General features: G+C 36.6%; 1 protein-coding gene across 6 annotated transcripts in view; it reads right to left on the reverse strand.

Annotated features, from left to right (window-relative positions):
* FER (FER tyrosine kinase) overlaps positions 1–14278 on the reverse strand; it is a 435215-nt gene that overhangs the window by 162066 nt on the left and 258871 nt on the right. For 5 of the 6 annotated variants that reach the window (XM_041752267.1, XM_041752262.1, XM_041752263.1 and 2 more), the window contains one exon: positions 1369–1425. The exons of the other annotated variant lie outside the window; for it this stretch is intronic. In XM_041752267.1, the coding sequence (XP_041608201.1) occupies positions 1369–1425 (57 nt within the window). The remainder of the gene's footprint in view (positions 1–1368; positions 1426–14278) is intronic. 6 annotated transcript variants of the gene reach the window in all.

A 14278-nucleotide genomic window follows, 5' to 3' on the forward strand; every position in this document is an offset into this window, starting at 1 on the left:
AAAAAAAAGCAGTCCTTTCTATATATTCTATTTCAGTAAGTGGTTTATTTTACAATTTTTTTTAGTTATATTTTCATGGAAATTTCTTTGTAATAATTTTTGGCCCAATTACTGGTACTTGTTACTGACCTAAAGCAATGGAAAGAAGGACTACTTCCTTAAGAATGAGGAGCACATCACAAAAGAAATAAATGCATAAACTGCTGCTTTTAGTTTGAGATTCTTTAGAATTTACTTACTAATAAGTATAAGCAGTCAATAGAAACTGCTTTTAAAAGCAATTTAATGCTCCCATTTGGAAAGGATATTTTTAAATAATATGAAGAATCCTACAAAGTGGATTATTTCAACAGGGATTTACTTTGTTAACATACATCAGAGCTTAAAACAAAACAAAACAACCGGAAAAATCTGTCAATTCATCAAGTTGACATTTGAATTAAAAAATTAATAATCATTGCTTTCTTCACTTAAAATGCTGAGCCTTAAGTCTAGTACTGATCACTCAAATACATGAATGATAGTTTTCTCTAAACTTTGTGAATTTTATATTATTTTTACATTGCACTATAAACCTATATTCAATTCAAACTCTCAAAAAGAAAACATCAATTAAATCATTAACAAAGATGTTAATATTTACCCATTGGGACTCAATCATAAATCAGCAATTAATAAATTTGCAAATAGTCCATTTGATTAATGATTACCAAATATCTGTCATTATTATTAAGCATAATACACTTTCATATGGCCTAGGAGTTGGAAGAAACTTCAAACTAGACTGGAAAAAAAGGACTTTCATCCTATATAGCTGCCTTCTCTGACCACTACCAGAACTAGCTATAAAATGAATCTTTATATTGAAAGCTGTCTTATCCACATAATTGTTAGACTGAAATCATGCATTCAGTGCTGTCACACACTGTGATTCTATACACGATCCTGAAATCTCAGAGAGCAGTAAGCCACTTTTTCTGAGCTATCCTGTGTAACCAGAAACAAATGGAATAGAACTATTGGGTGTTTAAACTTCTGTTACCCTCCATTTCATTCCCATCTCTGATCACTAGTTTTGGCTTTACCACACTGTAATGAACGCATCACGGTTTAAGTCCTTCCAGAGGAAAACAGACTATTTTAAAAAGCCAGGAAACATCCTTGAACTTGTCAAAGACTTTCACCTATCTACTCCACTGAATACTGCAGTATTTGTAACAGATGTGGTACTGTGTTCTTCTGGGTTCACGTGGGATGTGCCTTGCTGCATGCTGGAATGTAAGAAAGGCTTTGGAGAGAACGGAGAAACCTACAGAGTGCAAAGTCACTGTAAAGGCTTGTGGTTATTTAGCTCAGCTGACTACGTACCTTGCCCAGTAATTCTCCCAATGTGACATCTTCATGATTGAGAACCCATTTCTTATCCTAGGGCAAAGAAAAAGAACAACCTTTTTAGCCCAAGCAAGAGTGCATTTCCTGTAAGATGCACTTGAGGCTGTAGCCAAGAGAACTAAGGGGTATTTCATTCAGACCATTAAATCAACAGCATACTAACCAGTTGTAACTTCAGGAGGTTATGAAACAAATTTAAGAAATGTTACTAAAACAATTGGACTTTAAAATCTACATTACTAACTTCTATCAGAAATCTCAGCCTTCAAAATGACAGTATCCTTGTAACCAAAACAGAACATGCCCTTTCCCTCCCATCATAAAGCTTAGGCTATACTTAAATTTGTCATTTCATAACAGTTGTGTCATAAGTACTTGAGAGAATATTCGTGTACAATGCAAAATGTCCAATTCCCACTTGATCATCTAAGATTACATTACTAACAGCTAATTTTTCCACATGTAAACGGGCCAGAGTTTTAGCTGTCTATGACACTCTTTACATGTAGGTCCTTATCTTTCCCAAGTATTTTCTTATACCATATATAAAGCAACAAATATCAATTACAATATCACTAGGATACACAAGATTAGTAATGCAAACATGCCATTATAAAAGAGCATCCTATTATCTGCTCTCAAGAACTAATTACTACATAGGGAATATTTTATCATATAAAAATCTCATCTAGAAAAAAAATCAGCTAGGAAACAACACAATACTGTAAGGTTAAAAAGGCACATATTTATGGTGTGTGTGTATATATATATATATATATATTTTTTTTTTTTAAGAAAAAGGAACAAATAATGAAGCAAAAAAGGAGAGAAAGGAAGAAATGAAAGGAAAGAGGGCTGGAAAAACAGGAGCCTGGGGGAATCGAGAGAAGAAAAGGAAGAAAAAGTGTAGTCAGGCAATTAGTTATTATTCAGCAATAAATAGGAATTTATCCCAAATACATGAAACAGAGGTTTTTGCACAACATTTTGCCAAGCTAGCTAAAGCCAAATATACTTTAAATACATGCAGGCATAATGAGTCCATTTACATAAACTGTTACAAATGGACAACGTATCTATAATGACATAAATCAGATCAGTGGTTGCCTAAGGCAAGGGTTAAGGAAGATGGACTGCCAAGAAGGAATTTGGGGGGTTTATGGAAAGATTCAATTTATTGATATTTTATTGAACTATATATATTTAAAACCTGTGAATTTGGTTGCATGTAAACTATTTCCATAAAGCTGATTTTTCTAAATGAAAAATGTAAAAAAGAAATATTACAAAAATGCTACTTTTCATTTCAGTAGCACTTTTGGGTTTAATTTCCACTCCACATACACTAACAAAAGTATACTATTAAAAAAAATGAAGTCTGACAGGCAGAAGAGTTATTAAAGTTACAAAACTGATTTGTTGAGAACTTTTTCCACTTCAAACAGTGGTAACATAAGAAGATCACATCAACTTTCTCCCTGCAAACCACTGAAAAACACTAGATAAAATTTAAGAACAAAAGCCAGAAAATCCCAAATTTTTGTTCCAGAGCTACTGAAATAAGAATAGCTGCGATGCTAAATCAAGGTTAAGGGAAGGCCAAAAGTCAAGTTAGAAAAGTTAAATTTATGTTATGAAAAGGACGTCTGAATGGAACTGGAGGGTATTATGCTGAGTGAAATAAGTCAATTGGAGAAGGATAAACATTATATGGTCTCATTCATTTGGGGAATATAAAAAATAGTGAAAGGGAATAAAAGGGAAAAGAGAGAAAATAAGTGAAAATATCAGAAAGGGAGACAGACATGAGAGACTCCTAACTCTGGGGAAACTGGGGAAACAAATAAGGGGTGGTAGAAGGGGAGGTGGGGTGACTGGGGGCACTTGATGGGATGAGCACTGGGTGATATGCTAGATGTTGGCAAATTGAACTCCGATAAAAAAATAAATAAATAATAAAAATAAAAAATTCTAAGAAAAAAAAAAAAGCTTGAAATGGCCTTAAAAAAAAAAAAAAAGAAAAGAAAGGGATGTCTGGATGGCTTAGTGGTTGAGCAGCTGCCTTTGGCTCAGAGAATGATCCTGGGGTCCTAGGATCAGGTTCCCCATCAGGCTCCCCGCAGGGAGCCTGCTTCTCCCTCTGCCTGTGTCTCTGCCTCTCTCTCTCTCTTTCATAAATAAATAAATAAAATCTTAAAAAAGAAAAAAAAAAGAAGACCCAAAAGTCAAGACCTTTTGGGCTACCTTTAGATTATGTTGATTTTGAAAGTAGCAGGCAATAGGTAAAACAACAACAATAAACAACCACACACACACTAAATGAAGCTCTTTACCAAAAGAGATAATGAAATAAAAACAAAAATGATGAGTAAATATAATAGACTTTACTTCTCTTGCATTCTTTAAAATATGCTTGACAAACAGAAAGTATAAAATTTTCTGATGAATTTTTCGACTTAGATGCAATACATATGAAAAGTACAACAAGGAGGGAAAGGTATAGAGACCCACACTGTAATAACATTTCTGCATTCCACTTGAAGTGTTAGGGTATTGATTTTTTTGTATATTGTGAAAAGTTAAATGTTTTTGAGAGTTTCTAGAGCAAGTACAAGAAAACAAAACAAAACAAAAAAACAAAGAATAAAACTACAAAGCAACATAATCAAAATACAAGAGAAAAAAATGTAATGGCATAGTAAAAAAGTGTTCAAATAAGTCAAAAGAAGATAAGAGAGGGGAAAGGAAAACAAAAAACAGAATAAAATATACAATGGTAGTCCTAAGTCCAAATGTATCAATAATTACATTAAATGTAAATTATCAAAATACACCATCTAAACGACAAATTTTTAAAAAGAATCCTAAAAAGCAACTGTATGCTGAAGAAACTCAGTAAGTATATTTAACTGTTTATACTAGTGTAATATAAACTTGAAAGTTTATTCAGTGGATTCATTATAGCTTACAACTTCAAACTTCATTCATTCTAGCCCCAGAATGGCAAAAATTAACTGACTTGAGATTCATCGTTTTCTTTTCCTTTCCCAAAAGGGACTACCATATAAATGGTGAAGAGAATAGTGAAAACTAGAAATACACACCTGAGACACTGTTCAAAGCTAGTCTGCTACTACCATAGCAATAAGACAACAAAATGTAAATACCCTCTTTTGGAAGAAAGCAGGACTTCTGAAGAGAGCAGAGCAGTCAAGAGGTCTGGTCTAGCTCATAGTGTATACAAATGAGCTCACTCTACTCAGAGAGACTACTAGGAAAGATTTTTTTTCCAGGACTCACTTGTGGCACAGTTGTATTACAACAAGAAGACAAAACAGTCTGGAATATACCATGCTATGCCAACTTACTAAAAGAAAGCCAAAATGTTGAAGTAGCATGCTGGATAAAGAATGGAAGCTCAGAGCCTGGCCCCAAACATATCCTATTGTATATATACATATGCTCAGTTATACTAGAAATTCTAAGATAAGTGAACACAAAGCTAAATTAAACATGGTCTTTATTCTTAAGGACTTTAATATAAGCATATTGAAAGTCGAATCTGAAAGAAACGTGTGAATAGTATGTAGTTTGAACACTGAGGTATATGTGGTCCATATAAAGAACATGGTTAAAAGAGGCACACAACACATGGAAAAGTTTCCCAGGTTTCTCAAAATAACTTTCCCTTAATTTTCTACAAGTTACTAAATAAAGAAAACCATAAAGCTCTTGCTCTAGGTGGTCAGAAGTCATACACAGTGTTTGGGGGGAAGAAAACTCTATGCTACTCTCCAGGACTCTTCAAAGGGGAAAAAAAAGGTTAAGTTAATGCTGTTTTGGGTAGAAAAATGAGACACAGTAGGGTATATATAACTGTACATGAATGAAGCAGAGAGGCTGCGCAGAAATATCCATGTTTCTATTATCTACTAGTTGATAATTGTCATCATCTACCAACACCTGCCTTCTCTCCAGACTCCTCTCAAACTAAAGGATTTGTTTTTCTAGTTCACTCCCAACAAATTTTCTCCTAGTCTACCATGCTGTCTTTGCAATGGGTCCCAAGTCACTATCATTATTATTTTTTTTTAAAGAAGGAGAAAGAAAGAAAAAGGTGGTGAGGAGAGAAGGAGAACCTGAGGAAGCTCCACATCCAGCATATAGCCTGACACAGGGCTTGATCTCACAACTCTGAGACCATGAGCTGAGCTGAAATCCAGAGTCCGACACTTACCGACTGTGCCATCCCTCCATCCCAAGCCATCACTTCTATGGGACTATACTGGAAAGGAAAAGATGCAAGGCTGGGGAGGAACATAGTCCTAGAATTTGAAGACAGAACTCCTAAAGCATATGTGTATATTCCATTAGACCCTTTTAAATGGTGGTTAAGATCTATACGTTCCATACATTACCAATAATCACTGCTAGCATTGCTTCTCGAAGAAAGCACATTTCAAAAAAATGAAATAAACTTTTAGAGTACACTATTCAAAATGTTACTTAAAATATCACATGAGAAATATAGCAGATGATAAAGACTTGGGAAAAAAAACGTATTTTGCTAGAGAAATCACAAAAAGCTTCACAAAGGTAGAATTTGAGATAACCTTGACCATGAATGTAATTCTAATACACTAAAATGAGAAAAATACATGCAGCAAAAGCATAGAAAGAAGGGAGAATCTTCTAAAGAGTAAATACAACATTATGATAAAAGAAAAGAAATCTTAAAGGAGAAGAGTGTTGGATGAAAAACTAGAAGTACACTTTCTGACCAAACCATGGTGTTTTAAATGACAAGCCATCTAGTATTCACTTAATTTCATAACCAAGAGTCCCTAAATTTTTATTATTCAACCCATTAGTTTTTTCTTTAAATGCGAGCATTTGCTCCACTATACTGATACATAATATATATTATATAGCCTCCTCAAAACAAGAAATTAAAATGAAACGGCTACTAGACAAATTGGTGTAAATACAATCCTTCCTGCTCCTTTCCACTAAGTACAACTAAAAACCATGGAGATAAGGTGAGGGACAGTGAAAGAACTTTGAAAGGTGGTGAGGGAATTGAATTGCTTTGGACCCCAGGAATGGGGGAACAACATAACAGGGTGTCTTAAGTCTCATCAACACAACAGAAGGAGGCTCGATTCTCTACCTCACAGTAGAAGGCAGTCCAGGGAAACTCATCTCTCCTGGATCAAACGGTAGTCCTCCCCAATACCAGGTAAACTCAGCACCAACAGCAGGTGGATGGACAAGAGTAAGTCGTCAGAAGAAACACTCTTTTGCTCTGGACCAGAAACTCCCCTGCTTTGTGAAAGAATACTGGGGGGGGGGGGGGGGGGGGGGGGGGCAGAAGCACTAGTAAGATGAGCCTGTACACAAGCAGCTAAACCTGGAAAGTCTCTTTCTTCCTATGAAAGTGGTATATGTTCTACCCCCACCAAGAAATACCAAGCGAGCTGGGCTGTACTCTCAAGGAAAATACCACCACAAACAGTAGCCTGGCCTGTGAAGCCTCTTTGTCCCTACAGACCTAAGACTTCTATTTCCTGTCCAGACACAGGCAGCTGAGGACACTGACAGAGAGAACACCACAAGCACCCAGCCCAGACAGTGCACTGTATTCCCTGCAGGCAGGGAAATACTGACAAGCAAAGAACCAAAGAACTCATGTGCCTGATACTCCCTTCTCCTACAGTGAAATATCTGGCAGCCCAACCTACAGAAATTATTTCCATCCCAACACAGCACTAAAGGAGCAAGTGGGAACCAGATAAACCAGCAAACAAAACACCACAAAGACTCTGAAAATTAAACCATCATTGAAGCCACAGTCCACCTGCATGTTTTGTTTTTTTTTTAAAGAAAGGGGGTTAATTTTTATTTATTTATGATAGTCACAGAGAGAGAGAGAGAGAGAGAGAGGCAGAGACACAGGCAGAGGGAGAAGCAGGCTCCATGCACCGGGAGCCCGATGTGGGATTCGATCCCGGGTCTCCAGGATCGCGCCCTGGGCCAAAGGCAGGCGCCAAACCGCTGCACCACCCAGGGATCCCCCACCTGCATGTTAAACCCAAACAATGTGAGTGTGAGTCCTGCAAAAATAAAAGATTTACGTAGGACCCAGAGTCTCCCAACAAAATAGATGAAATGCCCAGGGTACAATAAAAAACCATCGATCACACCGGTATATAAGAAAATTACAGCCTGAGTGAGAAAAAGCAGTCAACTAACACCAACATGTAAACAGATCAGATGTAATTTTGATAAGGATTTAAAAGCAGCCATCACCAATCATAAATTCTTTTGAAACAAATGGAAACATAGATTATCTCAACAATAGAAAGAGAAGTTATAAAAGAGAAAGAAATGGAAATTATAACATTAAAAAGTAACAAAAATAAACTCACTGAGTGGGCTCAACGGTAAAGTGAAAAAAACAGAATACAATCCCTGAACTTCAGGGCAGATCAAGAGAATTTACTCAATTTAAACAAAGAGACATTGGGTTGGAAAAAATTAACAGAGCCACAGGGACAATTAGAAAAGATCGAACATTTGTGTCATCAGAATTCCAAAAGAAGTGGAGAAAGACGGGATTAAAAAACTAATCCAAAAAAAAAAAAAAAAAAAAAAAACTAATCCAAGAAATAAAGTCTGAAAACTCCCCAAATTTGGTAGAAGATATAAACCTACAAATTCAAGAAGCGGACAGAAACTTACTTACAATAAATCCAAAGAAATTCAAGCTAAGACATATATCATGATTAAACTTTTGAAACGTAAAGTCTTGAAAGCAACTAGAAAGGTGAGGCATTACCTACAGGAGAACACCAATTTGAACGGGAGACATTTCTCCTCTGAAACTATGAGGTACAGGAGAAAGTGGCACAGGAGTTTTCAAGTGTTGAAAAAAACCCAAACTGAACGGCCGCTGAGTGTGGTAAACTATCTTTTAAGTATGAAAAGAATAAACAGACATTCTCAGATGAAGCAATACTCAAAGGATTCAGTCAACAATAAACCGGAAGTGAGTGGTAGCTGGTCCTTCCTGCAGCTCAGTGAGTTTCTCTGGATATCCCAGGTGCTCCAGTGGGGCAGACCGCAGTCAGGAGGTTCATCGGGACAGGAGAGACAAAACACAAATGGTTTATAGGACAATTCTATCATGCTGGACTTTCGCAGCTCCTTATTAGGAAAGGGTTCACACAGCAGGACAGTTTCACTGGATTCCTGATTACTGCCACAGGCATGGGGATGACCCTTAGCTAAACTACTGGAAAAGTTACTGAGTAATGTCAGTCCACAGGCCTGGAGAGGCAGGCCAAGATGAACACGCTGTCGGCACGTCTGAGGCAAACACAAGGAGCCATGGTGTGCTCCTGGGGCTTGGTCTGGGGTCCTCACCTCGGCTGCTCAAGTGGCAGCGTGTGACCAGCTACCTTTAAAAACCCTGGACTCCAAGACCCAGAGAGGATCTCCTGAGCAATGACTTATCACAAATGTCTCTGCAGCCTGCAGGTGGAAAGGAAGACATGAACGTGCAAATGCCGCATAATTGAGGCAAGTCAGCCTGTGTCTGATCTCGCCGTTGCTGTTCCTCTTGTCCTTGTATATGTCCTTCACTGGGATAAACCTGAGCCTTGAGTAGAACTTTAGGTTAAGTTGCAGGAATCTCTCCAGGGCATCCGAGAACTACCATGTGGTGGTGGGACACTCTGAGGCTCTGAGCAAGGAGTTCCTGAGGTAGCAGATGACAGAAACTGTGCTTGAATCTGCATTTTTCTGATTCCAAAGGCTGTGTCTTTTCTAACCAATAACATGGCCTCCCACTGCCTCCCAAATTGGAATAACTCAAAACAATGCCTATGACTCAAGTGCATAGAACTACTATCATTCAATTAATAATTTTAATTAACTGAAGCAAAGTGGGTCCTACATTCTATTTCAAGTTTCAAATTCTAGTCCTAAAAGGATTTGACTGGTGGTTACAGGGCTTTCAGCAAACAAGTGCTATGTAAATCAATTCCGGATTGCTCTTCACTCACTGGTTTTACTAGATTATAATCTAATTTAAAGCTTTACATTTTGCACATTCACAATTTTGGCATCAAAAACATATTACAATAAAACTTTCAAGTTGTAATTAAGTGAAATGGCTTTAAGTAAATAGCTGGCCAAATTATGAATCAATTTTGTATAATCTTTATATAATTTCCAGTCTAAAAAAGGAGCTCACACTTCAGTCTCCAGACCACTAATTTCCACTAGATAATATATGACAAAGCTTCCATCCATTTTCCTATAATGACTCTGTACCAGTTGTTCTATGAGATTTAAAGAAACAATGAAAAAGCAATCAATGAAATTAAGCCATTATTATAGTATTTCCCACTTTCATGAAAACACTGTTCTTATAAATCCTCCATCTTCGCACATGAATAGGTGTAATAGTAGGCATGAACTATAAAAATAAGCAGAAATGAAACCTAATTACAGCTTTAAAATGTTAAAACCTAAATCGCAGAATTACTTTGGCCTCACAAAAGTAGCTATTTAAAACGAAGTGAACAAAGTACCAAATAAGCCATTTCTCCTTTGTTCACCTGCTGAAGACAACTACCCACAGTTGGCCTGGGCTGCAGGGGACTAATGGCACTTCTTGGTGGACTGCCACAGGGTGCAGGTGGTCCTTATTTATTATGCAAACCAAGCCCTGCCAAATCCCTCCGGGATGGCTGTGCATTTCTTTCTAAAGGTATCCTTTTAAAGGGCTTTATGGAGATAGAGGGACATGCTTAAAGTCAGATCTCCAACAGGTAAATCAGAGTAATTAGTGATGTAAGTGAATGCTTCACTTTGATTCCTGCCTAGTTCTATAAGAAGAAAGGTCCCCTAAAGAAAATACTTCTACTACTGCAGAAGGATCTCAATCTAGCCCTATAGCTCTTGCCCATATTCAAAATTCAAATGAAGAGAGTTCTTTTGAGGAAAGAGTGAATTCTATTTTAATGTAACATTTTCACTCTTCAGGTTGTTTTGATAATTCTGCCTTAAACAAATGCAAAACAACTCACTAATATTACAACCTATTTCCTAGCATGAGCTAATGTAAGGTAGGTCCAGCTTGTGAATTTAGTTATCAGAAATAGTGGAAATATAAAGTTTTATCCACCGCATGGTCAAAAGGATGGAAGGAATCATCCAACAGCATAGTATTTTTTTTTTTAAGGCACACATTTAAATACACGCTTTGAAATTTTTTTCACTCTGAAGATTAACACCTAAAGTAGATGGATGGGCTTTCTGAATATACTGACATTTCAGAGCTTTTATTTTGAAGCCACAGCACAACATATCATCTTAGAATAATTAACAAAATGCCACAATACGGGACATAAAATGATTGTCAGAGTCTATAATTTTTCTACTATTCATACTGAGACATAATTGGTATCTCTACTTTTCTTTTGTACACAAGTTTTCAGTTTGCTTCATTACCTGCTTAGCCTGCTAAGCACATTTGTTCCACTTTAAATCTCAGCCATTGCTTATTTTTAGAGTCCAAGGATTACTCAGAATGTGTTCAGCTTTGTCAGTGAAGTTATCAGGGTTACATCAAAGTGAAAATCCTTATTGACAAGTATGCACAGTAGTCTGAATGTATGGAATCCATTTAAGAAGTAATTGAATATTTCTTTAAATGCTCTGTAAATTAATAATCCAAAAGCTGTTTCCCCTAAAATGATTTTTATTTGGGAAAGACTTATCACCTTAGAAGATATCTCATTACAGGTGCAAGTTACATGATATAGGTTTTTTTTTTATGTGTATCGTATACTTTTATCCTTTCTAGAGAGACTTTTATTTCTTTTAAAAATTCATGTCTATTGAATTTCTCTACTTATATAATTATCTACCAGTATACTATTATGGGGGAAAGGCTGTACAACTCTGTACATATACTAATTTCCTAATTCATTTTTATTCATCTTGACTTTAGAAGGTGTCATTTTTCTTGACTAAAACGCTCAGAGCCAACAGTTATACCCTCCCAAAGGAAGGAGTGCAGGTGCCCTAAGTGAAAAAATGCTGATACAGACCCTTTCCAAGTTCTGGACTGAGTAACTGAAAATCAACCAGAAACATAGGCAGATTCAACTTAGTCTATCAAATCCTTTTAAGAAGTAACTTACGATTCATCTCTAAACACTATCATTTATAATTCCTTAAGATTAAGGCAAAGTACAGATTCTGCTCTCAGGAATTTATTACCCAGTGAGAATAGAAGAAGGGAAACTAGAGAGTATCTTTATTTTTAGAGAGCAAAAAAGACGAGACTTCTAGCCCTTTTTTTTTAGTTTAGCATCTATCCTTGCTGTTCCCTACTCACACTTTGGCCATTAAGTAGATAAAGTCTCTGTCAGACTCGTTTAAAAAAAAAAAAAAAAGGGATTCAAAGAAATGAAGGAGGACAAATAACAACCAACACCACATAAATACAAAGAATTGTAATAGTATGCATGATTATATGCCAGAAAATTAGACAACCTCGAAGAAACAGATAAATTCCTAGAAACATACTAGGAATTTCCTGTACCAGGAAGAAATATAAAATTTGAATAAAACTGTCTTTAATAAGGACATTGAATAGATAATCAAAAAAACTCTTCTAACCAACAAAAGTCTAGGACCACATGGCATCGGAAATGATTCTATCAAGCATTTAAAAAATGATTCTATCAAGCAAAAAAAATCGGTTAATATCGATTCTTCTCAGACTACTCCAAAAAATAGAAGAGGAGGGAAACCTTCCAAATTCCTTCGACAGGAAGATGAGGTCTGTATCAGGTGGATTTGGCTTTCTTCCCAGTGGCTAAGCGGGAAGGAAGAGACATGTCTTTGCGTTGAAGCAAGTCAGGGGCTTGCTCCTATGGACCTCTCTCCACCCTACATGTGTGGTGGCGACCTCCTAAGAAAGAGGTATACAGGAAATGACAATTGTCTTTCCTCACGGTATACACTGGATGGTCCTTTGGTAGGGCGAGTGGATTTATCTCTGGAACCTGACACTGGCAAAAAGCTACTGAGTGGCACTGAATCTTCTTCAGTATCTCCGATGGCTAAGGAAACAGAAAGATCCTTGGCAACGTGGTGTGGCGTGAGCCTTCTGTGCTACATAATGGTTAAGAGGGATGCTATAGAGTCAAACTGCTTGGCCTTTAAATATAGCTGTGCAATTTTCACCAACTTTGCCTCTTTGAGCCTCAGTTTCCTTATCTGCAAAATTAAGATAAAAATAGTTGTTGCCATATATGGCGGTTCCAATTATTAAGTGAAATCTTTATAAGGTGCTCAGCAAAGTACCTAAGACACAATAAGTGCTTACTGAACATCAAGCATCCTTCGATCTTACTCATTAACCCTCAAACCTTTGGCAGGAGAAGAGTCCATCGTCTCTCACAGCAATCTACCCAAGCACCTTGCCTTTCCTTTTAGGAAATAGGATCCTACTCGAATGATTCCTTGCTCCCAAATTTCAACAAGTATTTATTGAATATCTATTCAGGCATTGTGATAGACATTGGCTGAAGAAGGTGAAAGAAGCAAAGCTCCTTGAGCATAGGAAAAAAAATTTAAAAACGTTTGAAAATTACAAAAAAAAAAAAAAAGACACACAACACAAATACTGAGACAGAATAAAAGTGTAGGTAACCACTTAGATAGCTGACATTTAGGCAAAGACTGACACCAGGTGAAGACACCAGAAGAGATTATACCAGATAGAAGTGAGAGCTGGAACAAAGGCTCCAAGATGTGGGAAGAGGGTAGTATGTTCAAGAAACAGGGTCCATTTTCAACCCTTGAGTTCCAGACTTGGATAATGATTACCTACTGATGTCTTTATTTGAATGTCTAACAGTATCTAAAAGTAATCATTTTCATAATAGAACACTCTACTCCTATCTCCACCCAGAAATACGTTCCTCTCAGAGAATTCTCCATTTCAGTAACTACTATTCATCCAGTTTCTCAAACCAAAAATCTTGAGAGTCATTCTTTAGTCTTTTCTTTGCCTCATTCCCCATATACAATGCATCAGGAAACATTGGATTTACTTTCAACAGATAACGACACATCTATTTTCTGTTCATCTCTACTCCCACTACTCAAGACGAAGCAAACATTATTTCTCCCCTGGACCACTATAAAAGTCTTAACTTGATTTCTTTATTCTATCTCCCCCTCACGTATACTCTGAGTGCATGAGGAGAGTTTTAAGTAATTTTTAATGCGATTAAGAACCTGTCATTCCTCTTGTTAAAATCCTCCAATAGTGTCCCATTGGTCTTAGATTAAATGCAAACTCTTTTCAACAGCATACTAAGGCATGATCTTGTTCCTACAGATCTGTATTCTCATTCCATTCTCTCCTTCAAGGGTCTCTTTTTGTTCTTTATACAGACTGAGCCTTTGGTTATCGTTGATTTTGAACCTCTGTACATTTGTACTACAAAGTCACTTTACCTGGAACTTATTTCTGTAAGTTCTTTCATAGGTGACCCATTTTTATGCTCCAGGTCTTTGACTCAAATTTTACCTCCTCAGAGAAACTTTACTTGACCATCCTATCCAAAATGGACTTCTAAAGGTAGTACTCTATTTATACATTAGATTATTAAGATTTGTGGGGCCTATTATCACATATCTAAACATGCAAAATGATTTATCAAGTTCAACTGAATAAATCTGTATTTGATAAACTTGATAAAGTTGTATTTGTACTTGGACTCCCTAACAACCTGGAAGATAACTCCCTAACAACCTGGAACGTCAAATATTCACTTCTGCAGGGATCTGCACTAGA

This window comes from Vulpes lagopus, chromosome 4 (genome assembly GCF_018345385.1).
Source record: "Vulpes lagopus strain Blue_001 chromosome 4, ASM1834538v1, whole genome shotgun sequence".
Classification (NCBI taxonomy): Eukaryota; Metazoa; Chordata; class Mammalia; order Carnivora; family Canidae; genus Vulpes; species Vulpes lagopus.